We start from the raw sequence: 27,747 nt of genomic DNA, 5'->3' as shown, positions 1-27,747 counted from the left end.
ATAGTATAAAACATTGTGAGAAACGGCTCTCTCTGAAGTACCGTAGTAAAATTGAGCTCAAATTTCCACAGGTTTGTTATTTTATGCATGTTGAGATATACCAAATGACAATTACCAATAGTGTCCAGTGTCTTTGGAAGACAGTTGCCTTCAATTTTTAATTAGTTTTTGTTATGTCTAAGCATGGGTCCCTATGCAGCATGACTGTCAGTCAGTGCGTAGAGTTGTTTAACGATCAAAAAATTAACTCCATCATCAACAGCAACCACGCTAAAAGGCATTAGAGACCGTTCGTTTATTTTAATCCTATTTATTCATAACGCTTCTTATGTTCAATTTTTGAGGTATAAAAAGTTTGCTCTTGTTCATAACCGTTATACCTTGAGGTAAAATGTTTCTCAAAGTGCATTATCCATATCTGCTGTACAACGTCAGCTTTTATTGCCATTCCATTCCAGGTTAACTACCAAACTACAGACCTTTAAAGGGGACAGTGGCTCGGGTATTCCAATAAGTGCACTCATATAATAAAAAGTGCCTACAGCCGTAAAGTGTTAAAAATTTAAATGAATGAGTTCATTGCATAATTAATTGGCTTTTAAAAGGGATGCAAACTAGCCAGCCCATTTAACATACAACAATTTGCCGAGTACAGACGCTATCACTCGTCGCTCAACATGGCAGCAAACTTCACTGTTTTCAGTATTCTTGCAGCTCTCCTTCTTCAGTCGCATTTCCTGATCGTATCTCCCTGCATGTCTTGCATCAGTCCATGGACAAGTTTTGGGAATCATTGCTACCTTCTTGTGACGGATGAGAAGACTTTCGATGAAGCTGAACAGTACTGTCAGAGTTTGTCACGCCTTGGCAGACCATCTCATCTGGCATCCATTGTGAGCCAAGAGGAACATGACTTCCTCCTACTGCTTATCAAATCCGTTTACGGAGAAAGTGGCATGAAAACTTGGTTCGGCTACCGCAAGGACACATCGAGTGGCTCTCCAACTTGGCGCTTTCTTGATGACAGCCCTTCACAGGGCTACACCAACTGGTTAAACGGAGGCCCCAGCGGTGATGGAGAATGTATGGAGATCCTGGATATCCCCTCTAACTTCTTGTGGAATGACGTGGTTTGTGGCTCATCCCGGGCATCCGTCTGTAAAATACCAGCCAGGTACTAAGCGGAGCCGTGGTTCGCAAAACATCCAACAACTTTTAGTTTGAAATCAAGTTCTAAACTCTCTCTATTCAGATTTATGGTTGTACCTTGTGTCGTAAGATACCAACCAACTTTTAGAATGTCTTGCGTGATCGTCAAACAATATAACAGTACACACCGAATTGTGGGTTTGAAGAATGGTTGCAGCGGCCTCTGGTCTTGACTTTCTTTGAGGTTTTTGTTATATCAGAGGCAGAACAAGGAGGTGACAGGCTTCGACAGATGAGAACACTTTAATTTTAGATTGGTGGGACACATGAATAAGCCTATTGGGCTATTGTAATATTTTCATATAATATAGTTGGTTTGTTTTACACTGCGCCTTCATGCGGCCCTTTAAAGGCAATGGACACTATTGGTAATTGTCAAAGACTAGCCTTCACAGTTGGTGTATCTCAACATATGCATAAAATAACAAACCTGTGAAAATTTGAGCTCAATTGATCATCAAACCTGCGAGATAATAAGGAAAGAAAAAATACCCTTGTCATACGAAGGTTGTGTGCGTTTAGATGGTTGATTTCGAGGACCTCAAATTCTAAACTTGAGGTCTCGAATTCAAATTCGTGGAAAATTATGGCACTTCAGAGGGAGCCATTTCTCACAATGTTTTATACCATCAACCTCTCCCCATTACTCGTCATCCATCTTTACTGCATCTTCTCCTCTGGCCCATGAAGGGAAACCTTCAATGTATTTTAACCATGCACTTCTGCGGTCATTTGATAACGTATAGGTTCACGTTCAGGGACACCATCTTTTCTCCCGTGTGGCCCATTGATGGCAACCTTTCAGTGTCATTGAACCTCTCCTCTTGCAACAAGATTACTTAGCATGGTCAGTGGATTTGAGCACTTTCAGTGTGTCAAAAAAACTTAATATTTCATTTCAATAAATAATGTATTTGTAATGTCAAAGAAATAAGATTAAATGTAACGAGTTTTATCGCAGTATGGTGAGTCTTCGGAACACTGTGTATTTCCCTATGGTGGCCATGTTGTAGGCCTGGAATTACAGAAGATGGCCTGTATTGCCCCTCTTGGCCTTGGTGCCCCTTCAAAAGTTTAACATTGACCAAATGAAAATGGCCTTGCTCTTTCAAAGATAAACTTCCAGGTTAATATTGTAGACTTGGTTCAAGTCGGGTCTCGTGCTCGGGTGAGCCCCAGCTGAAAAGAGCTAATCGAACGATCACATTCGCCCTTTTGTGGTGACGGCATGCACCTCAGGTCACCCCCAAGTGACCCACTCCACAAGCAGGGCACTGGGGGCTGACCCGGGTGAGCCCCGTCAAGCTATTCGAACGTACCGGGGCGCGCAGACCGGGGTCGACACAGGGAAGCTAAAAGAACGCACCCAGTATAAATAATAAATAAGAGCTTCTGTACGCGCGCCCTCTTTTTATGTGAGGTGCATGCAGTGGGGTGTCAATAAAGGACGAAAGTCAGACTTGGGGTCAAGTCTATCTTGTCGCCGAGAATGGCAAGCGTTTACGCTGTGCCTGATAGAGACTAGTCTTGATTGGAGACGCTGTGTTTTTTTAGTCAACGGTAGAGGGCGCAATACCTACTGATTTGATCGGAACTTCGTTTAAAACAAAATGAACGTCGTCAGTTAAGATGAGCACATCTCGTCAAATGTCATCGGGAAAGTGAATGAACAAATATATGCATAAATGAAATGTAAAAATTGTACAAAAAATACCATCTCACAAGTATGACTTGACTGGTACATCCACATCCTGATTTTTGCTCAGCAGAACATAGACAGGGTCCATATGTGTGCTGACGGACCTTGCCACGGGCTTCCTACGACCGTTGCATGAACAAGAATCGCACTAGCTGTGACTTTTGCATGACGGCAGAATGTGTGTTAGGGGGTAGCGATAACGACTTATCATCAAGTCTACAGTGTGATGGGCTGGTTATCAAATATTTAGGTCAAGGGGAATTCTTTTTGCCCACAAATTTAGTTATCTAGAAATCATGGTGAACTTGCTCCATTCTTTAATGGGGATGTTCACGAAGGGTTGGTTTCCTTTACAGCTCTTCGTCGCACAATCTACACATGTTTCCAAAAGTCTTCAAAGCATCAACATGTTTAATACCAATGCTATACTTTAACCGTTTATCCACATTGATGGCTCAACAAAATTTGTATCTTATTTGTATCTCCTCCATAGCACGAAAAGAGTTTCCCCTAAAATAAAATGGTTGCCCTTCGTTCTCATGACCAATGGTATCCATCCATGAACAGTTGAGATATGCAAATAGGCCGTGTCCGAAACGACGACTTCGGCTACAGCTACGGCTAGATCAGCGCGTCTACCAGTGTTGAAGAATAGCAGAAGCGCGCGATCTAGCCATAGCTGTAGCCGAAGTCGTCGTTTCGGACACGGCCTAAGGCCGTGTCCGAAACGACGACTTCGGCTACAAGGCCGTGTCCGAAACGACGACTTCGGCTACAGCTACGTCTAGATCAGCGCGTCTACCAGTGTTGAAGGATAGCAGACGCGCGCGATCTAGCCGTAGCTGTAGCCGAAGTCGCCGTTTCGGACACGGCCATAGTCACATTGGCTCGCCCCTTCGATATTAGACTGGTCCCCTGGCTTTGTAATGTGAGCCCCGCAGTGTGACGTCGGGGCTACTTTGATGAGCACATTTTTCGGCGAGACGCTGGCCTTTCTTTGAAGACAAAATGGCTGACCGCGGAAGACTCTAAATTTTCTCTCCGGTTATTCTGTATTTTATAGCCGATTCGGTTGACAAAACCACTGCAAAATGAGTGAGGTGAGTTGAATAATAGTTGTAAAATCTTTTGGAAGAGTCTCTAAAGTGAATACGAGGTTTCAAAATAGCTAAAATGGTGCAAACACATAGCTTAAATTGTCAGTGTGGCGGGTGGGCTGAACCTCATTATGCAGTGTGCGGTAGGATTAATTGCAGTGTGGCGGTAATCTTCGAAACACACGTGTGGATAATGCCTGAAGCTCGTCTATTTCCGACAGTTGTCATAAAGACCAACAAAACATTCAGAAGGGTTTATGGTGAGAAAACTAAAATGTCATTGAGACTAAGTTAAGGAAACTTCCATTCGTTATGAAATAAAACAGTATCTAATGAACTCAATCAAATGATATTCCTTTTTGTAAAAACATAAAAATTAGTGAACAGACCAGGGTACGGAAAGTTTTCCGAGATCATTTTAATTTAAGACTTGTTGAATTGACAACTGGATAAATTAACAGTTTGTTTGGGTGTGTATTGCATGGGTTGTTTAAAGGAAAACCTGCATACTACTTTTGACAGTCGGGTTGGCTCAGTGGTTTTTTTCCTGTCTTTCAACCATGTCATGCATGTGGACCTTGGTTCTACCTGTAAACAAATCATTGGTTGGGATAATGTTCAGACAGAGGACCATGTGATTACTTTTTAAAACTTTTTTTTGCTAGTTGCGATAACATAACATTTCTCCCGATAGCGGAGCCAGTTAAATTTGAATTGTACAGGGCGAAATGGTCAAACAAGAAAATTGTTGACAGCCAGTCAACAGATTCGCTCCATATTTACCGCTTTTGAAAATCATGATACAAATTCTAGGAACACGAACTTAATCCTCAATGATGCATGAATCCTTTCATAACACCATTGATACAAATATTTTGAAGAAAGCTACAAAAACTATTCAGATCCCGGAGCGAAACAGTCTCAGGTTGATATTTGAACCTGTCCCATGCATTTCATGTTTTGTTTTACTTTCACTTTATGTTTTGGTCATCAAGCACTGAACCGCAGGTACCAGTCTATTAGATCGACGAACTGCCGAGCCGCGGCCGAGCCGTGTGCGCTACATGAGTGAACGGCAGGCATTGTAAACGGACAGCGCACATGCACAGCTGCGCTGCCTTGTAACACCCCTTTTAGGTAGATTTTGCGCCAGGAAATATTGTTCACTACAACAAGTCTTTCTAACTGCAACTACGATTACTGACGATTACACCAAGACCATTGCTGACCAAGTGGTTTTCTACTTTGAAATGGTTGCCGACGGTGCTGCGTTTTAATTACGATCATAGAGATCATACCACAATGCTACTACGCTGCTTGTACAATAATGGCATTCCCACTACAACTTTGCCCAGCCCCGGCTTTGTTTATTTTGAACATGTTCAAAATAAGCATGGGGAGACTTTGCAGCTTCCCGACCTAGAGATCCCACCCCAACCAAACCATGGATATCCTCCCACGTTTGGCCCACGATTGGTGCGCGATTGGCCACGCTCTCGGCCACTTTTCTCGACTAGTCGTGCCTGTGACTTTGACACTAGTCGTGACTAATTTTTAATTCCAAAGATGCATTGCGGCAGACAGTTTTGAGTAGAGTTGGGGTTTTTTCCAAAAGAGATATTCTACATGGTGCTCCCTCAAAACATCACCTACATGTAATTTAAAGATTTCAAAATAACAATTCATGCAACTTTTGCCATTGCTAATTGTGCAGGCGATGGCACAAATTGCAAACGCTTATTTCCATGGACTAAATTTTGTGTAAAGCGAGTAGCATTGTCAAGACCACCCAGGCTACATAATGGTTCAATTAAAGATTTGGTCCTGGTCATGCTGCTCTTGGCCTTGATGCCCCTTGAAAAAGTTTCACATACACTTAAAGATTCTCTAATGAAAACGGCCTTGCCATTTCAAAGGTGAAATTCATGGTCTGAATCGAGTGCCGAAACGCACGTGTCAATTTGTGTGCACACTTTCGTGCAGTGCAAGGAAACTGATAAATGGGTTCGTGCTATGCATACGCAGTGGGTATAAACCTACCTTAAGGCTCTGAGGGACTGTTTGAAGCTAGTCTGAATTAGGTCAATGGTACAAAGAATCAGACAAACTCGGTAGCAGAAAAACAATTATTTTTGAAAAGTTTTTTTTACCTTAAATGCAAATGTTTTTTATTGAATTGTCAAGATACCACTCACATTTTAACTACATGTATGCAGTTTGAATCCTGACTGTTTTATTTACATTATGTAGGCCCTACATGTTTTAACAGTTTAGTTCTTATATCTCGCACAGTTTAAACCAGCTTCAGTGTGGATGGTGCTGGGTACCATACATGTACAAGTGTTTGCTGAACTGATAAAAGCACAACTGTACTGCTCATTTGGCCCTCCCTGCAGTGAAAAGCATTCAATCAAGCTCAAAGACAAGGAACAGCGTGTTACAACTACCTCAAGTTACTCAGGTGAGTCCATCATAAAACCTTCTTCATTGAACTGTCAGTTGATGCTTAGTAATGTCTAGTAGTGTTTAAAAGTGGACTCATCCCAAATAAATGGCCGTGGTATTCGGAAATAGATTTGACCCTCCAAAAACTATGACCCTAACAAGTGTACCACTGGGTACATGTTTTGTTCTGGGGTTTTTTATTGTTTTTTTTGGGGATGATGTGCGTTTTGTCCAGTACCAGTAGTGATTGTCTTGAAGGCAAAGTAACAACACATAATATGTTTCAAACATGTGTTTTTCATCACAAGATTAACTGTCTACCCGAGCTGAAAGCTTTATTCTTTGTTCAGTTGGTCCTAACGATACATGTATGCCTTCCAAAACATAAATTTAATTTTATCGATGTCAATTCATTTTGTGTGATGTATGTTTTGCCCAACTGATGTTTTGAAGGAAAAATTTGAACTGTGCATTGTAATGAACTATCATCTTCTTGTGTGGAGTATTGAAATTAATATGCCAAGAAATAATAGAGCCCAAAATGAATTGGTTTTATTTAGTATCAAGTTGTTGTTATTGTTGCAGGCGAAAGAACTTGATGTAATGCCCCCCACCCTAAACAAAAAATACATAGATAAATTAATTTAAATTAATTATTAATTTAACCCCAAATAATAGTATTTTGGAAGATGTTGAAGGCTCTTGAGGTACGAGGGACTTGTCATTATTTGTTGTGCTAACTGTTTGTTTTGTTTAACTGTGAATCCTTTTTTTGTCCGAGTAAGGAAATAAATTTTCCCTTGAAAGTAACTGACCCCGAGAGGTGTTTTTTTCTCTGTGTCAATGAGTCGAGTCAACCAATGAGTTGAGACACGGCAATCTCCATGTTCTGCACTAATTTGACAATCGCCCTAAATGACTGGCCCCAGCTTGAATGCTAGAGTTGGGGCACCCAAACTGTAGTTGAGATCGCAGTGTGGGTACCGTGGAGCCACAGTCTCCCAATGATCCCAGTACAAAACTTACAGCAGTTTGTTAAAAAAGCACCGGACACTATTGGTAATTACTCAAAATAACTGTAAGCGTAGAAACTTACTTGGTAACGAGCAATGGAGAGCTGTTGACCGTATAAAACATTGTGAGAAACAGAGTTTTTGAGAAAGAGGTACATGTACATTTCTCACTCAAATATTAAAAGACTTCAGGCCTGATGCATCCATTTATTATGCATACTGATGAAAGAACACAAAATTGTACAAATTTTTTTTTCTTTCATTATTCTCTTGCAACTTTGGTGACCAATTAATTGGTCCAAATGTTCACAGATTTGTGATTTTATGCATTGTTGGTATACACCAAGTGAGGATACTGGTCTTTGACAGCAGACATTGTACACTGTTAATGCACAGTCTGGCTCCATGTGTTTTGACACAATTCTCCTCATACAGCATACCTTCTACACTTTATTCTGCACAGTCTGGCTCCGTTGTGTTTTATTGCTTGATGTATAAGGGGGTGGCGGGCTAGAACCAGATGAAAAAGGGACAAAATAATCGACGGCATTCTTTAGTTACACCATGAAATTATTTTCAGGGTTTTTTTTCTTCAGCTGAATGAAGAATTTCATGCCTGTTTTTTGCATATTTCGATATATCAATATGATTAAAAAAGTGACATCGGCGATTTCGATGTCAAAAAAATATTGAGTTTTTGAGTATTTTTGAAATATCGACGGACGTTATGATCATTGATCAGTATGCTTTGATTGTCTTGTGGAGAAAATTGCTTCTTGTTATTCATTTTATTTTACAGAGACTCCAGCAATGCTCATTCTTTGTCTTGATTTGTCTGTGTACTGTAGTGGTCATGATGGAAATAAATGTTTAATAATTACATAAATTGAATCACTGTGTTTGACTGTTACTTGTACATTGAGGGAGCAATTCCTTAGCTGACAACTGCCTCTGGTGAAAGAAGGATGGTGCAGGACTAGTAGTGATCCAGCTATGCCAAGGTGTATAGGACCTGTAGTGATCCAGCTACATGTGTGTTGAGGTGTACTCAAGCATTCACCTGGTGTGAACTTAATCCACTTATGATGCTGAGAGTGATGCAAGGGATGGATGGAGTACTAGAGTGATGGAGTACGACTATCAGACCTGGATGAGATCTGAAGGACTATCTGAAGAACTATCTAATGACAACATGTACCATGTCACTCCCAAGACATTCACTCCCCAGAAAAGAAAACAACAGGACCAAAGATACAGAATGGAAACACCCACCAGACTTCTCTGAGCTTGGGTCTTTGACAACCTTCGGATGTGAGATCCAAGCATGAAGACAAAACATCCAGGTCCCTGGAGCGAGCTCTGCGGAGTTTGATTATGAGGCTATTCAAGTTCAAGAAGTCCTTTCATGTTTTGTTTGAGGTACTTACACATCAAGGGCAATCTAAGGACACTCGAACATGTGAAGAGAGCAAGATGTGATAACTGTAGTCTGGACATTCTTGTCCCGTGTGCCAACACTGAAAGCTGTTTTTAAGGGGGAGGAAGTTTAGTATTATAGTTTTTGAGTCAATGCATGGTGAGGTATCATTGTATAATCAGTTTTCGGTATAACCATGTGTACATCCCTTTTGCTGTGTATATATATATTTATTTTTTTTTGGGGGGGAACAGTTTTGCATTTTATTTTACTGAGGATGACTAAATTACGAATGCACTGTGCGAAATGAAGTTAATAAAGAGAAGTCACCTCCATCCACAAAGTTAAAGTAGTAGTCACGGCTGGTTATCCTACCTTTCGCCCTGGTTGAAGTTAATAAAGAAACAATTGTTTTCTAAACTAAATAGTTTCTGGAATTCCGAAATATACATGTACTGCAAAATCTACAGCAAAGTAGACACCACAAACCACAAATCAAATTTTTATGCAAGTTTAGTGTTGATGTTAATGTAGTAGGATAAAACTGCCAGCTCAAGGTTATTTTATGTTGTACTTTTGTTTACTAAACACTGATGTGTGAAATGCACTGAATTCTCGACCTTGTACTTTTTAGATGGCTTTTGATTACTGTTTTACACAAATGTAGTTAGCAGAAAAGTCTAGACTTCATGTCAGCATTTTCTCAAGAAAATTGTGCACATTATAGTGTACAATGTTGTACATTCTTTCATGACAATGTAAATTTTATCGTTACCAAAATTGAACTTAATTTTTGTCCAAGTATGATGAGGTTAAAAACTGATTTGTTTTCAGTATTTTTTAAAGCCATTGTTTTGTTAGTTATCTTGCAGGCTGTCATCCCTCAGTGTAGTCAGGGTGTGGTGAATGCAATGCTGGAGCTGCCAATCGTCTCAGCAAAAGATTTATGAAGGTTTGAATTTATGCATTCTTTCAATCACTTAAGAGAGTACCATCCTGTTAAAGTCAAAATACAGGATTGTTCTTTGCTGGGGAGAAATCTGTTTTTCTGCTGAATATTGGCATGCCTTCAGACAGTGTGGCATCCATCAAACAGTTCAGTGTACCTTTATCAACTCCTGCTCTATAGTAATTTTTCTCTTTCAGGTGGTTGCCAAGGATATTCACCACAACCTTTTCTGGCTAGGGCAAGTGGACGAACCATACAGTTGAGATGTTCTTCTACTAGGATGGAAGTGATCACCAGATGCTTAGATAAATTGAACAGGGATCTCAACTTCTCCAGACATGCTCGATGAATTCTCCAGACATTCACAATGCCTGATTGAAACTTTTGTTTGGCAGAGACATAATTTGGAGGAGCAGTCTTGATAGGTAAGGCAGTTTACTAAATTAAGTCAGTGAGTGAATAATGGGATTGTTGCTGTTACTCTCTATTCTTATGGTATCAATACTCAACAGGTGTTTTTATATATATATTATATATTTTTGCTGATGAGCTAGGGCTTGTGAAACCTGCTCCTAGGTAGCCCTACAACTCAAACCATTTAGTTACACGTACGTCTTATTTGAGGACTTAATTTCTCAAAATGTATGCAGGCTAGGCCTTTAAAAATGTACAGCTAACTGGAGCCAAGTTGGGGAAACCAAAATTGTGCATGGCCGGAAACCCAAATGTTGATAACTTTGACACAAAAACAAAAGACCAATACCCCACTGGACATTGGACAAGAATTTTTACTTGTTGAGTCCATACGTTCACAGATAACAGCCTTCCACTTGAAGCCTAAAAGCTTCAAAATTATTTGGCTGATCCTTAATTTGGAGAAGCAGTTCTTTTGAGGTTAGACGATCTCCTGAATGAAGTCCGTGAGTGAAGATGGGCAACAGGCATGAGGTTGTTGCTGTTTATATCAATTCTCTTTTTAATAGTAAATGTAAAACCTCAACATGAATTTTTGTTTAATCTTTGCGTCTTGTCAATGAGGGCTGCTTCAACAATCTTGGCAGTCGGTCTCACAATGAAGATGTCTTAACTGAAGGATGAGGTCTGAGACAGAGAGTCTGATGAGATACACTGCAGATCATGGTGAGTTAAAACATTCAGAACGTTTGCTCATTTGTTGCTTATCATCATAATAAATAATAATTAGCTTCAACATGTCTTTAAAAGACAAAGTGACATGATCCACCACTGTGAGGGACATGGCCATATAGGACAACGGGCAAGTTAAGTCCGATAGCTTGGTGTCGCTACCCTGACACAAGTTAAACTGGTTTCTTACAACCCTACAAGCAATAATGTAACAATTTGTTCATATTACCCTTACAACAATGTGTAATAAGTTATGAACACTCAGTACTTTCCCAAGTTTTGTGTTAAAAAAACGGTGAATCTTGCGAAAGGGATTCAAACCCAAGACCTCTGCATTGCTAGAGCAGATTGCTGTAAGGGTAAACAAACTTATATTCTTTGTCCCCGGTGCACAAATTCAATATCTATTGAAACAAAGTTAGGAACCTAGTTGTGCCATCATGTTTAAATACTCATCAAGATATTACACAAGAGTTAATGGGTTTTTCCAAAATGTATGGGGCATCCATCAAACAAATCAGCTAAACAAAATTTACTTGTATTAATTTTCTTTTGTCAAAAGAGTCCATATCTAATCGTAAGGGCCATTTACAAAAGATTGTTTATCTCCACAAAAGTCAATACACGCTCAATGCTGTCTGAGTTTGAACATGTTTTTATGGTTTAACTTATCAATAACTCTTGTAAGCATTTATTGTTGCAACTTGTTTGGTTTGTTTTTGTTGCAGAAATGTTTAGCATCTCCAAAGACATTTATCCATCAATAAGTGGAGGTCCAAGACCAGCCTTAGATGGAGGAGCTTCACTCTCCAGTTAAAGGTGAATTCCTTAAAGTACGTCTGGTCTAACATGGAGCTCTGTAACATGGAGAACTGCTGCTCTAGTTTGAACAATTCAACTCAAGATATTTCCATGTATGACAATCATTTCAGAGTTGAAAGTCTGGTTTTCTTATAAAGCTTTGCAGTGAATGTTCGAACTGCCTCTAGCTACCGGGCAACCTGGGTAGTCTAGTTGGTATGACACTGCTCTAGAATTGCAAGGGTCGTGGGTTCGAATCCCACCCGAGTAACATGCCTGTGATATTTTTTCAAAGGACTCAGGAAAGTACTGAGTATACAGTGCTTACACACATCGTTGTATGGGTAAAAACCAAAGTTAACATTTTTTATCCCCGATGCAATTTTAACATCTCTTATATTGACTTGTTCTGTTTTGGGGGTTTTCTTTATGGCTGAGTTGTGTTTTTTGTTTGTGTTGTTTGGGGGCAGGGGTTTTGAAAGATTTTTGAAAAGTACCTCAAGTGCCAGATGCTAGATTACTTTCTGACTGATAACCTAAACCATTATGTTGCTGCTGTAGTGTTTTTCTTAATTTATTCTGGATGGATTAATTGAAAGTATTAAACAACTGAATGTTAAAGCAGGTTATCTGAAAGGTCACTGATATATAAAAAAAGAGTTCATTTCGGCACTACTTCATAAGAGAACTGTTTTAGGCATTTACCCTCCCCCCCCACCCGCCAACCAAATTATAGTGCTTGTTTTGATAGTGTTCCTGTTCATGAGTTCCTACAGCTATTTTGTTGCTTTGTTCAATATTTGTTGCTGCAAATTGTTTGATTTGTTTTGTTGCAGAAAGACCAAGCATCTCCAGAGATATCTACCGATAAACAAGTACATTGTATGTCTAAGACCAACCTAAGAAGTAGGAGCTGCACTCTCCAGAAAAGGTGAATTCCCTTACAGTGAACTATTAAGAATGTAGCTGGCTTTCAAGTGCAGCCTACTTCTCGAACACTTTCTGGCCGCGTCCTTCGCAAATCAGCTCTGAGCTGTGAGTAAGGATGATTAGCCTCCCAACTCATTTATTTTATTATTTTATTGTTTGACAGTCAGTTCAGAGTTAACAAGCTTGTTTTCTGGTGGGTTTGACTGGTTTTAGGAGGTTACCTGACAAGCTTCATGTTAAGCTAAAAGATAAAGACAAATTCTGAACTGTTGGTAATTTAAATTGTCTTCACTTAGTTTTAAATTGATTAATAGAAAGAAAAACAAACTGAAGGAATAAGCAAGCTACTTGAAAGCTCCCTGATTAATAAATAAAATTCATATCAGCACTACTCTGCAAGAGAAATGTTTTGAGGCAGTTGCCCTACCAACCTCCAAATTAGTGTTGCTTGTGATTTTTAAAAACAAAATGCTATTTCTGTCAGCCATCTGTCAGTCATCTGTTCCTCCATTTATCCACACTATGCGAAGCTTCAAACACATCTTAATATTTAAAGCTGTTTTCAATGTTTTGTTGCTGCAAATTGTTTGGTTTGTTTGTGCAGGCATGAGAATCTTCCGGATTTTTCCGGATTTCCGGATTTTTCACTTCAAAATATGTGGTCTCCGAGTTCAATGTGAATTTGATATAAAATTTGGGGGGTAGGTCCAGGTGGGTTAAGGTCAAATGTTGAAAAATATTGTGAAAATTTCCTGAGAAAATGCATATTTAATTCATTGATGCCGGATGGAAAGGAAGTGCGCTTTCTCGTTTCGTCCGTGTTTAATATGTGTACACAAAAAGACGTTGAAGTGTTTCTTATCCGGATCCTCACTGTTTACGTCACCGAAATGCGCATGTATGGAGAATTTGTCAAGACGTGATACGTAAAATACAATCTTTCATACACGCGGGGCACTGTGCAGTCAGCCAAATTCTCACTACATCCTGTAGACTGTGAAGAACAAGTCCTCTGTGTGTTTTATGTGTGTGGTTGGTGCGCGCGATGTGTATCACAATGCTAGTGTTGAACAAAATAACTAACTGCGACTTGTGCGAGTCTATTTGCTACACATGTTGTTGCACAACCAGCGGCATGCACATGGCAGACATTTTCCGCTGTCGCTGAGTCAAAATGGCACTCAGTGTAGCGTTTGTGCAACGTGATGCCGCTGTTGATGTCAAGGAAATTGACAAAACGATAAAGAATAAATGGAATTGGAGCTGGTGCGACAAAGTTTTGTTTCCTGGATCTCCTGACCAGCATTTAGTCGGCGATTGTTTTCGCAAGCTTAATCAAGCTGGCGATGCATTTTGTACATGTTGCCAAGCCACGATCAGATATGGAAGCTCTGGCTGGACTTCATTGCAGAAACACGCAACCAAGAGTGAGCACAAACGCCGGTTAAGAGAGAGGCGAACCAACTACATGTATCGGTTATCAGTGGTAAAGAACAAGGCACCAGGAAGGAGACCATAAATATTAAAAAATTTGTGTTTTTCTTTTTCTTTTGTTATTTTTTCCCAACTCTTTTCAAGATGTTTATTACCAATAGTGTAAATTGCTTGAAGTTACAAAGTGTGGTGAATCAATATTAAATGTATGTGTCATTACTTGACTTTGAGTATTGGTAACCGTAATAAAAACAAAGCCCTTGTAAGAATTCAAAATTGTTTGAACTTTTATTACATTTTTAAGGAACTGAAACATTGGACAGATAGTGATGTACTGCATTTTGTTTTACCATTCCAGATAAATTTAATGAATCAAAATGTCTCTTAAAGGGCCTAGAATGCACCAGAGAGCATCTACAACCTAAAAAATTTCCGGGGCCCTAAAGCGGGCCCCGGACCCCACGCCGTAAAGGCTTCGCGCTTTGCGCTCGCAGGCTTCGCCATCGCAATTTCGTCTCTTTTTTTTTTACCAAATACTTTTCCTTCTTTTTTCTGAAACTCCATTCTCATGCCTGTTTGTGTTGCAGAAAGGCTCATCATCTTCAAAGACATTTACCCATCCACCCAAGTCGATGTCCAAGACCGGCCTTCAATTGAGGAGCTGCACCCTCTAAGGTGATTTCTGTAAAATATTTGTTTCAATATTTTTTTCTGGTCCTAAACAGAGCAAATAGTAATTCACAGATTTTTTGTTGCTGTGTTGGGTTACACAGAAGTAAATATGAGTCATGTTCTTGCAGCTTTACAAATTATTCAATAATTATATCTCTGGCAAGAATTTAAAAGTTGATAGGTTCAGTTGTGGGCTGTTTTCTTTGCGGGTTTTCTGTTGGCTGGGCTGTGTTTTTTTCATTGGTTTAAAAGATTTTGCTGGACTCATATCATTCTGCGAGCTTGTTTTGCTGCTGCTTCAATGTTTTCCTTTCATTTGTTTATGATTGAAAGTGTTAACATATTAGGTAAAAGCTAAGAATTAACCAACTGCTTTAATGTTGAATGATAGTTTGAATCTCAAAGTGTTGCAATTCGTTTGATTTTGTTTGTGTTTCAGTCTGGCTGATTATCTCCAAATACATCTACCCAGTAATAAGCAGATGTCCAAGACCAACCTAAGACGTCAGAGACTCTTGACGGTTGCTACACCAGGATGCTGTGTATATGGCCCTAAACATCTCCTGCCAGGACCATATGAGAAACTGCAATCTGTATGCTGGCAGGCCGAAGACTGCAGAAGATACCTGTGAACATCGACTCAAGTTTGCTTGGCACTGTGATCACCACTCTGAGCTTGATGCTTGCCCAACCATCCTCTAGGAGCCAACTCAAGGCAATTTGCTTCTTGTTGGAGAAGATGTCTTTCATTCATAGACACCCTGAGACGAGACACCAGCTTCGCCAGCGCTGAGGAACTACGCTCCTGCATGCTAGATCAATACATCTGGACAAAAAACACTGGAAAGGCTCACACTACTTTGCATGGCACTCGCCTTGATGAAGAGGACGTACATGTAGGAGCTGCATCAGAAAAGGTGAATGCCCAAACAGTGAACTAAATATTGAAACATGTTGCGACCAATATTAATGCCCATTTTCATGGCTCTGCTTACCGCCAATTTCCGCGCTTAGGATTATGATTCCCCACTTAAATGCAAAAGTGCTGAATTTCTGCGCTAGCCTTGTGAGCATAGATATCCTAGTAACGTGGAGTACGCACGCACAAAAGCTAAAATTTGCAGCTAACGCGTGAAATGTGCTTGCCATAAGCACAAAATTCCCTGCTTCCGTAAGTGCAGTTCTGTGCATACAGTAAGGAGCCATGAAACTGGGCCCTGTTCCGAATATAGCTTTCTTTGCAGAATGCCTATTCAGTTGTCCCGGTTTATACATACATTTATATCAGTGTTTGGTATGGGTTTGGAAGAGTTTGGGGGTTTGAAAGATTTTGGGAAGGTACCTGAGTGAGCTTCATGTTAAACCAAAATATCAAGACAAAATCGTAACTGTTGGTAATCTAAATTGTGCATGTTATTTTCTGGACTACATGTAGTTTCATTCTGAGAGCTCCTTGAAACAACCTATTATGTTAGTGCTTTCAAAGTTTCATCTTTATTTATTGTTAATTGTTTGAGTTCAACAAAATTAAAGGTAAATGCAAGTTATCTGAAATTTCACTGATATAACAATTAAGTTCATATCAGCACTACTCCATAAGAGATCTGTTTCATGCATAACCCCCCCCCCACCTTGAATTACTTTTGCTTATTTTTATTGCAAAAAAAATATTCCTGTTGTGCATGAGTTCCTTCAACTACTTTGTATCTGTTTCAATATTTCGTTGCTGCAAACTGTTCGATTTTTTTTTTTTTTTTTTTTGCAGAAAGGCTCAACATCTCCAAAGACATCTACCCATCAGCAAGTAGATCTACAAGACCAGCCTTCAATTGAGGAGCTGCACTCTCAAGTCAAAGGTGAATTTCTTACAACAATGATTTTAATATTTACTTCTGGTCCATAACAGAGCACCATAGTGCAGATTTCTTGTTGCTGTGTTGGGTTAACCAAAAATAAATGTGAGTCATTTTCTTGCATCAATACAAACTATCAGTCATTTCCCTGTAGCCTAGCCATTTCGCAGTAATGACAGGCTGGGTTGTGTTTTTAAGATTGCATGGTATTTGCAGGATAACTTTTATTTGCAGTTGCATGCCTGTTAATGAGAGTGGACCTATTTTGGGACATTATGTGACTTGTGATTTATCTTGACCTGTACAAATTTGACTTGTGACTTGACTTAACTTGACTTTGGGAAAAATTACTTGCCACTTGAATTGACTTGAGGAAAAAGTCTTGGTTACAACACTATTTGAAACCATTTGTTGCTTACAATTTTGAGGTGTTTTTTTTGTGTTAATTTTTCACCTATTTTTTATTAAAAATTGCATGGTATTTGCAGGATAACTTTTATTTGCAGTTGCATGCCTGTTAATGAGAGTGGACCTATTTTGGGACATTATGTGACTTGTGATTTATCTTGACCTGTACAAATTTGACTTGTGACTTGACTTAACTTGACTTTGGGAAAAATTACTTGCCACTTGAATTGACTTGAGGAAAAAGTCTTGGTTACAACACTATTTGAAACCATTTGTTGCTTACAATTTTGAGGTGTTTTTTTTGTGTTAATTTTTCACCTATTTTTTATTAAACATTTTTTTTACAAATCCAGAGTTGGAAGCAAGTTTTCTGTACTTTGACTGTTTTGATGATGGGTAGTCTTAAACATCAACTGTTACAAACTTTATTTTGTTCGTTTGTGTTGCAGTCAGGCTTTCATCTGCAAAGACTTCTCTCTGACTGCAAGTAGATCTCCATCCAAGACCAGCCGATGATGAAGGAGCTACACTCTCCAGTCAAAGGCGAGTTCATAACAAGATTACTTCTAATATTAACCCCAGTCTCGAATGGAGCTCTGTAATAATTATGCAGAATGCATGTTGTTACTCTTTTAAAGGCACTGTACATGTCTGGGCCTAGTGTCCTGCGTCGGTGGACTCAATTTTTGTAATTTACGAAATATGGGTTCCAATCCTAAATCCTGGTTTAGTCGCGAGCTTGTAATGTGTCCTTGAATGAGGCACTTTGCCTTAATTGCTTCTCTCCAACCAGGAGTACAAATGGGTATTCCCCAGGTTTGCCAACTTCGAATAACTGTCCTTTCTGGGCAACAGGCCTTTAGTTGTTTGCCAGTGATTGCCGCCGTCGGTTCACTGTCGTGTCACTGTCGTGTCTTGAGCAACATTCCTCTGGTGCTATGTCACTGGTTGCCAATGTCACTTCACTTGCGTTTCTTGAGAGACATTTTTCTGGTGCTAGTCATTGGTTGCCGATGTCGGTTAACTGTAGTTTCTTAAGCAACTGGTACTTGGTAGCATGTCACTGGTTGCCAATGTTGGTTCACTTACGTTTCTTGAGCGACATTTTTCTGGTTGCCGATGTCGGTGACAGGCCTTTGGTGTTATGCCATTGGTTTCCCATGTTGGTTCACTGTCATTTTTTGAGCGACAGGCCTTTGGTGCTATGCCATTGGTTTCCGATTTCAGTTTACTTTCGTTCCTTGAGCGACATTTATCTGGTGCTAGTCACTGTTTGCCTCTGTCGGTTCACTTTTGTTTTTTGAGCGACAGGCCTATGGTGCTAGTCACCGGTTGCCGATGTCGGTTCACTGACGCTTCTTGGATGAGCGACAGACTTTTGGTGCTATATGCCATTGGTTTCCGATGTCGGTTCACTTTCGGTTCACTGTCTTCGTAAACGGCAGCCCCTGGTGCTGGTCATTGGTTGCCACTGTCGGTTAACTTTCATTCCTTTAGCGACATTCTTGTGGTAGTCACTGGTTGCCGATGTCGGTTCACTGCTGTTTCTTGAGCGACAGACCTTTGGTGCTATGCCATTTGTTTCTTATGTCGGTTCACTTTCGTTCCTTGAGTGACATTTCGCTGGTACTAGTCACTGGTTGCCGATGTCGGTTCACTGTCGTTTCTTGAGTGACAGGCCTTTGGTGCTATGCCATTGGTTTCCCATGTTGGTTCACTGTCGTTTCTTGAGCGACAGACCTTTGATGCTATGCCAGTGGTATCCGATGTCGGTTCACTGTCGTTCCTTGAGCGACAGGCCTTTGGTGCTAGTCACTGGTTGCCCATGTAGGTACACTGTCGTTTCTTGAGCGACAGCTCTTTGGTGATATGCCATTGGTTTGGATGTTGGTTCACTTTTGTTCCTTGAGCAACATTTCTCTGGTGCTAGTCTCTGGTGCTAGTCACTTGTTCCCGATGTCAGTTCATTGTCGTTTCTTAAACGACAGGCCTTTGGTGCTATGCCATTGGTGTCCGATATCCGTTCACTTTTGTCCCTGATTGACATTCCTCTGGTGCTAGTCACTGGTTGTTGTTGGCGGTTCTCTTTCCTTTATTGAGCGACAGGCCTCTGGTGCTATGCCATTGGTGTCGGATGTTGGTTCACTGTCATTTCTTGAGCGACATGCCTCTGGTGCTATGCCATTGGTGTCCGATGTCGGTTCACTGTTGTTTCTTGAGCGACAGGCCTCTGGTGCTAGTCACTGGTTGCCGATGTTAGTTCACTGTCGTTTCTTGAGCGACAGGCCTCTGGTGCCATGCCATTGGTTGCCGATGTCGGTTCATTTTGTTTCTTGAGCGACAGACCTTTGGTGCTATGCCATTGGTGTCCGATGGCGTTTCACTGTCGTTTCTTGAGCGACAGGGCTCTGGTGCTATGCCATTGGTGTCCGATGTTGGTTCACTGTAGTTTCTTGAGCGAAAGGCCTCTGGTGGTAGTCACTGGTTTCCCATGTCGGTTCACTTTCGTTTCTTGAGTGATATTCCTCTGGTGCTAATCACTGGTTGCCGATGTCGGTTCACTTTCGTTTCTTGAGTTACAGACCTTTGGTGCTATGCCATTGGTGTCCGATGTCAGTTCACTGTTGTTTCTTGAACGCCAGGCCTCTGGTGCTAGTCACTGGTTGCCGATGTTAGTTCACTGTCGTTTCTTGAGCGACAGGCCTCTGGTGCTATGCCATTGGTGTCCGATGTCGGTTCACTGTCGCTTCTTGAGCGACAGGCCTCTGGTGCTATGCCATTGGTGTCCGATGTCGGTTCACTGTTGTTTCTTTAGCGACAGGCCTCTGGTGCTATGCCATTGGTATCCAATGTCGGTTCACTGTTGTTTCTTGGGCGACAGGCCTCTGGTGCTATGCCTTTGGTTGCCGATGTCGGTTCACTTTCGTTTCTTGAGTTACAGACCTTTGGTGCTATGCCATTGGTGTCTGATGTCGGTTCACTGTCGTTTCTTGAGCGACAGGCCTCTGGTGCTATGCCATTGGTGTCCGATGTCGGTTCACTGACGTTTCTCGAACGACAGGCCGCTGGTGCTAGTCACTGGTTGCCGATGTTAGTTCATTGTCGTTTCTTGAGCGACAGGCCTCTGGTGCTATGCCATTGGTGTCCAATGTCGGTTCACTGTCGTTTCTTTAACGACAGGCCTCTGGTGCTATGCCATTGGTGTCCAATGTCGGTTCACTGTCGTTTCTTGAGCGACAGGCCTCTGGTGCTATGCCATTGGTTGCCGATGTCGGTTCACTGTCGTTTCTTGAGCGACAGACCTTTGGTGCTATGCCATTGGTGTCCGATGGCGGTTCACTTTCGTTTCTTGAGTGATATTCCTCTGGTGCTAATCACTGGATGCCGATGTCGGTTCACTTTTTTCTTGAGTTACAGACCTTTGGTGCTATGCCATTGGTGTCCGATGTCGGTTCACTGTTGTTTCTTGAGCGACAGGCCTCTGGTGCTAGTCACTGGTTGCCGATGTTAGTTCACTGTCGTTTCTTGAGCAACAGGCCTCTGGTGCTATGCCATTGGTGTCTGATGTCGGTTCACTGTCGCTTCTTGAGCGACAGGCCTCTGGTGCTATGCCATTGGTGTCCGATGTCGGTTCACTGTCGTTTCTTTAGCGACAGGCCTCTGGTGCTATGCCATTGGTGTCCAATGTCGGTTCACTGTCGATTCTTGAGCGACAGGCCTCTGGTGCTATGCCTTTGGTTGTCGATGTCGGTTCACTTTCTTTTGTTGAGCGACAGACCTTTGGTGCTATGCCATTGGTGTCCGATGGCGGTTCACTGTCGTATCTGAGCGACAGGCCTCTGGTGCTATGCCATTGGTGTCCGATGTCGGTTCACTGTCGCTTCTTGAGCGACAGGCCTCTGGTGCTATGCCATTGGTGTCCGATGTCGGTTCACTGTTGTTTATTTAGCGACAGGCCTCTGGTGCTGTGCCATTGGTGTCCAATGTTGGTTCACTGTCGATTCTTGAGCGACAGGCCTCTGGTGCTATGCCTTTGGTTGTCGATGTCGGTTCACTTTCGTTTCTTGAGCGACAGACCTTTGGTGCTATGCCATTGGTGTCCGATGGCGGTTCACTGTCGTTTCTTGAGTGACAGGCCTCTGGTGCTAGTCACTGGTTGCTGATGTCGTTCACTTTCGTTTCTTGAGTTACAGACCTTTGGTGCTATGCCATTGGTGTCCGATGTCGGTTCACTGTCGATTCTTGAGCGACAGGCCTCTGGTGCTATGCCACTGGTGTCCGATGTCGGTTCACTGTCGTTTCTTGAGCGACAGGCCTCTGGTGCTATTCACTGGTTGCCGATGTTAGTTCACTGTCGTTTCTTGAGCGACAGGCCTCTGGTGCTATGCCATTGGTGTCCGATGTCGGTTCACTGTCGTTTCTTGAGCGACAGACCTCTGGTGCTATGCCATTGGTGTCCGATGTCGGTTCACTGTCGTTTCTTGAGCGACAGGCCTCTGTTGCTATGCCATTGGTATCCGATGTCGGTTCACTTACGTTCCTTGAGCAATATTCCTCTGGTGCTAGTCACTGGTTGCCGATGTCGGTTCACTGTCGTTTCTTGAGCGACAGGCGTTAGGTTTTATGCCACTGGTTGCCATTGTCAATTCACTGTCATTTCTTGAGTGGCATGCCTCTTGTCTTATTCCATGGGTTGCTGATATCGGTTCATAATTGGTTTAAAAACTAATTTTATCACACTTTAAATAAAGATTTAGCACCCAATTAGGGGGCCTTCCCAGTTTTATATACCCTGCATTGTATCATGCAAATTAAAATGGTTGGTTTATATTTAATTTTTGTCTTCAAACTTGACCTTTCAGAGACGAAGATGTGAGGAATGGTTTCCTGAAGAGAAGTGAGAATTGAATCACCACTACTGATGTCAACAAGGATACTGGGTATAAAGGAGAGCAACGCATATGAAAACATCGCGAAGACATCTAAGCTGCAAGCAGTTATGGATGTAACAATCAGTATGTTTAACAGTAAGGTATTATAAATGTGTTTTTATGAACTGAATAAGCTACAATGTATTCAGAACACTGCTGCTTGCCTTGTGGAACGGTCTGCAAGAAATGAGCACATCATCCCTATTCTTCGCTGTCTCTACTGGCTGCCGATCAAGGACCATATTGAGTTCAAGCCAATGTTGTTCACTCACAAGTCTCAACATGATCTCGCTCCTACATGTATCTCCGAACTTATAACCTCGTATAATACACATCCTCGTTGTCTTCGCTTATCATCACAGTTTCTACTGCAAGCTCCCCACAGAGTCTCTACCTCGCAATATGGGGGTCAATGCTGCTCCCACCTTATGAAACAGTCTTCATCTTATTGTTAGCCAAGCTACTTCGATCACTTCCTTCAAGAGTCGTTCTAATTATTGTTTTAGCTGAACATTCCTGTGTTGTTTTTATGGCGAGATGCTGAGGATCTTGGCCAAGGGTGTAAGTGCTGGTAACCTCTCCCCTTTTCATAACTTTTCTAATTAATGATGCACTTATTGTGCTTTTTAATTCTTGTTTTAGCTGAACATTCCTATGTTGTTTTATGGCCAGATGCTGAGGATCTTGGCTAAGGGTGTAAGTGCTGGTAACCTCTCCCCTTTTAAATATGTTTTCTATTAATTAGTATGTTACTTTTGTGTAGAGGTGCATAGGCACTGGACACTATTGGTAATTCCTCAAAATAATTTCTAGCGTAAAAACCTGTTTGCTAACTAGCAATGTGAGAAATGGCTCCCTCTGAAGTAACATACTTTTTGAAATAATTAAGACTTCAGCTGAAGCCTTTTATTATGCATCATTCTTAAAGCAGTCACACAAACTTATGCGACAAGGGTGTTTTTTCTATTCTCTTGCAACTTCAATGACCAATTGTGCCCAAATTTGTTATTTTATGCATACATGTATGTTGGGAAAGTGAGAATACTAGTCTTTGACAGTTACCAAATGTGTCCAGTGCCTTTAATAAGTATCTTTCATTATTGTTATTATGATTTTAATTAACATCTTGTAAATAAGTACACCATTGCAAGCAAGCACAAATGCGATTTTGTTTGCGCTTTGAAATTGCGATAAATTGCGAAATTGCATAATGCGCTTTTAAGCAAAATTAGCGATCTTAGAGACTTGGTGGTGCAGCGGTTAGATTAAAGGGACCTGGACACATGCACGTGGCATGTGGGGTCCTACTTCCGGCTCGGGCCACTGGGTGGTTGATCTTAAAGGTGCATTTGGGCTCCTCATCTGTCAGGATGGTGCCGGTGTTATCACAAATGGTTGACCAACGGAAGTAGTCCCTAGTCCTTTCAACTAGGGACCGCGTTAGTACGAGTAGGGAGGCTGTCCTGGCGCCGAAGTTGGGACAGTGGACCGGACCCATCCCCTTAAGGGATGGTGCAATGGCTCTTACGATCTCAGAAAGCGTGTGGGGCTGGTATCCTGGAACCTGCACGTTGGTAGCCCTGCTAATTGAACTAAGCTAACCAGGATGACAATCAGCAAAATCTGATGACAAAAAAATGATTGCGATGGTGTACTTATGTATAATGGTTTACTTAAATAAATTAATATTTTAGTTTTATAAATAAAAGCTTATTAAGTACATGTTCTGCATTGCTATTGCATTAGCGTGTTGAAGGTATGTCACCCCAGTATGATGTCTTGCAGTGTATCCCATTATAGTCTGTCTCTTATCATGGGAGTATCAGCTCCTATAATGGTGACATTGTGAGATTGCACTTATCATGCGAAGGTGCGTGCCACTTCTGCATTGATGCGGAGGTGTGTGCCACTTCTGCCTTGTGTGGAGGTGCGTGCTGCTTCTTCACGGTCAAACTCCCTTAGGCTTAGGCAAAGATAGCCCATCAACCAACTAGGTTGAATAAAACCCCCCAAAAGAAATGTTAAATTTAAAATAGCATAGAACAGAGTAACCCTTACCCTTATCTTGCAACAAAAAATACATGAGCGATGGGAGGCGACAGCGTTTTGAAGGCGTGTCACCCCAGTATGATGTCTTGCAGTGTATCCCATTATAGTCTGTCTCTTATCATGGGAGTATCAGCTCCTATAATGGTGACATTGTGAGATTGCACTTATCATGCGAAGGTGCGTGCCACTTCTGCATTGATGCGGAGGTGTGTGCCACTTCTGCCTTGTGTGGAGGTGCGTGCTGCTTCTTCACGGTCAAACTCCCTTAGGCTTAGGCAAAGATAGCCCATCAACCAACTAGGTTGAATAAAACCCCCCAAAAGAAATGTTAAATTTAAAATAGCATAGAACAGAGTAACCCTTACCCTTATCTTGCAACAAAAAATACATGAGCGATGGGAGGCGACAGCGTTTTGAAGGCGTGTCACCCCAGTATGATGTCTTGCAGTGTATCCCATTATAGTCTGTCTCTTATCATGGGAGTATCAGCTCCTATAATGGTGACATTGTGAGATTGCACTTATCATGCGAAGGTGCGTGCCACTTCTGCATTGATGCGGAGGTGTGTGCCACTTCTGCCTTGTGCGGAGGTGCGTGCTGCTTCTTCACGGTCAAACTCCCTTAGGCTCAGGCAAAGATAGCCCATCAATAAACTATGTTGAAGAAATTCCCCCAAGAAAAATTTTTAAATTTAATATAGAATAAAACAGAATAACCCTACCCTAATCCTAGCAAAAAAAATACATAAGCGATGGGAGGCGACAGCGTTTTGAAGGCGTGTCACCCCAGTATGATGTCTTGCAGTGTATCCCATTATAGTCTGTCTCTTATCATGGGAGTATCAGCTCCTATAATGGTGACATTGTGAGATTGCACTTATCATGCGAAGGTATGGCCACTTCTGCATTGATGCGGAGGTGTGTGCCGCTTCTGCCTTGTGCGGAGGTGTGTGCTGCTTCTTAACGGTCAAACTCCCTTAGGCTCAGGCAAAGATAGCCCATCAATTTACTATGTTGAAGAATTCCCCCAAAAGGGCCAAGTTTCAAACTGAAATAAAATGCTTGCAGTGGTGTACTTATGTTTAACTATGCATTTTTGTGAATTTGGTGTTAAACTTTATCAGGGGTGTTTACATAAGTTTAAGTTTAACTGTATGCATTACTATTTGTGAATTGTGATGTTAAACTTTATCATGGGTGTTTACAGTACCTTTGGCTAGTTGTTGTTAAATTTTAAATAAGTATTCACCGGTTAAATTTGTTGGAATAGAAACGAGGTTGCTGCTGATAGGTTTGAGCGTGAGTCGTGCGAACATAACGTTGTCGCTCGTTGAAAATGTTGCGGAAATATCACATTTGTTTCGTCATATAGGTCTTTTTCTATGAAAGACTTGCACTGGAACGTGTTGTCGTATTTTCTTCATAATTCACAGACAAATTATAAATTACAAAATTTAATCAATAAAAACATAATTCATGAAACTTACTTTTAATTATCTGGGCTTTGTAAATAACAAAGTCTGTTTCACAAAACAACTTATTTTGATTGTTTTTTTTTTTTTACATTATACTAAATCTTACCACTAACATCGAAAAAATAAATTTAATATTTTTTTATAGTTTAATTATTGTAACTACTATAACAATCTACCACATTACAAAGTAGCAGTATGAAATGTTAATCATACAAAAAAAAATTAAAAATCAGTAGAGAAAATTACAATTTATAATTTACAGTTTACAAGAATGTCATTTGTCTAATTTATGAATTTGACAATATGTAATTAAGGGGAAGTGTTTTCTACTAACAATCCACAATTAAATTAGAACTAACATTTATCAATATCATTTGAATAAAATCGACACTTATAAACATATCCTCTGGTTACATGTTTATGACAACTTTAAAATTACATTTACAAAAGGGGGAAGGACACAATTATTTCACTAAAATTAAAACAATACAGTTTAACTTAATACATCACATGTATGAACTTCATGTTGTACAATCAGAAGGGGCCAGGCCTACTTGTAGATGAATATTATGTTTCAGTTTTTATGACACAGTTTAACTTGAAAATTAACTATATAAAATTATCTGCATTACAAAAAATACATACTAACATAGCTGAATGTGTACAATATTCTTTCAAATCTATAGCCAACATTAAATCAAATTCAAAAATTAATGCTATAATATGAAACAAAAGTGTAAGATAAAACGTGTAACGTCGGCAGAACAAAAGTAAAAGATAAAACGTGTAACGTCGGCAAAACAAAACATTGCTTGTATTTTATTTACCTGCGCTGCGGATATCGGACATTAATATGCATTTAAAACGAGGTCGGTGCATCTATTAACTCTGGCAAAAAATATATTATGATAACCTCAGGACAAAAGGGTGAAGGACACAACTATTTAACTAAAGTTTAAACAATAAATACTTATGAACTTAGGTATGAACTTTATATATGTAATCAGTGGGGGATGCCAGGCCTACATGTAAATTAATATTATGTTCAAATTTTTATGAAACAGTTTAAGTTTTTATGTAACAGTTTAATTTGGAAATTAACTATATAAAATTATCTGCATTACAAAAAACAATCTAACAGAGCTGAATGTGTACATTATTCTTTCAAATTTATGCGCAACATTAAATCAAATTAAAAAATTAATGCTATAATATGAAATAAGTAATAAACTAGTTTATCTTTTTTATAAATCGAAAGCGAGAGTAACAGAGTTTCACAAAAGTGTAAGATAAAATGGCGTGTAACGTCGGCAAAAAAAAAGTTGTTGTTTTTTATATTATTAACGAGCGCTGCGGACATCGGACACTAATATGCACTTAAAACGCGGTCGATGCATCTATTAACTCGGGCAAAAAACATCTTATGATAACCTTAGGACAAAAGGGTGAAGGACACAATTATTTAATTAATACTTATGAACTTAGGTTTGAACATTATATTAATCAGTGGATGCCAGGCCTTCATGAAGATTAACATTATGTTTTAGTTTTTGTGTAACAGTTTTAGTTTTTATGTAACAGTTTAATTTGGAAATTATCACAGGTTTGAACTTTATATACAATCAGTGGGGGCCAGGCCTACATGTAGATTTACATTATGTGAAACGGTTTAATTTGGAAATTAACTATATAAAATTATCTGCATTACAAAAACAAAAATTGGATAAATCAAAAGTAAGATTAAAAGAGTTTCACAAAAGTTTAAGATAAAATGGCGTGTAATGTCAACAAAAAAATACTGCTTGTTTTTTTATTAACGAGCGCTGCGGATATCGGACATTAGTATGCATTTAAAAATGTGGTCGGTGCATCTATTAACTCAAAATATCCTAACATAGCCTTAGGACAAAAGGGTGAAGGACACAATTATTTAACTAAAATTAAAACAATAAATACTTATGAACTTAGGTATGAACATTATTATGTACATTGTGTAATCAGTGGGGGATGCCAGGCTTACATGTAGATTAAAATTATGTTTAAGTTTTATGAATTAGTTTAATTTGGAAATTAACTATATAAAATTAACTGCATTCAGTTTGTGCATCACAAACAGATAACTTTGTCGTTACGTAAAACGATGTACATTATTCTTTCCAGTTTATGCACCATAGTTAATTGTATTTAAAAATTGATGCTTTTATATGAAATACGTCGTAA

At 40.2% G+C, this 27,747-nt stretch overlaps 1 protein-coding gene and 1 long non-coding RNA gene across 3 annotated transcripts; both read left to right on the top strand.

Annotated features, from left to right (window-relative positions):
- The first annotated feature begins 677 nt into the window (after positions 1-677).
- LOC117295379 (echinoidin-like) lies at positions 678-1,181 on the top strand. Its single transcript, XM_033778040.1, has one exon. The coding sequence runs from the start codon at positions 678-680 to the stop codon at positions 1,179-1,181; it is 504 nt and encodes a 167-aa protein (XP_033633931.1).
- An 8,908-nt stretch (positions 1,182-10,089) lies between these two features.
- LOC117295015 lies at positions 10,090-17,610 on the top strand. Of its 2 annotated transcripts, none has more exons than XR_004519614.1 (7): positions 10,090-10,969; positions 11,704-11,794; positions 12,613-12,707; positions 14,728-14,815; positions 15,252-15,729; positions 16,578-16,668; positions 17,523-17,610. It is a non-coding gene; the product is annotated as an uncharacterized LOC117295015 (long non-coding RNA). The 2 variants fall into 2 exon arrangements; XR_004519613.1 differs by having other exon boundaries at positions 11,704-11,808.
- The last annotated feature ends 10,137 nt before the right edge of the window (positions 17,611-27,747 follow it).

This window comes from Asterias rubens, chromosome 1 (genome assembly GCF_902459465.1).
Source record: "Asterias rubens chromosome 1, eAstRub1.3, whole genome shotgun sequence".
Taxonomy (NCBI): Eukaryota; Metazoa; Echinodermata; class Asteroidea; order Forcipulatida; family Asteriidae; genus Asterias; species Asterias rubens.
The sequence above is the reverse complement of the archived record's forward strand: the minus strand, read 5'-3'. Positions and strand labels throughout refer to the sequence as shown.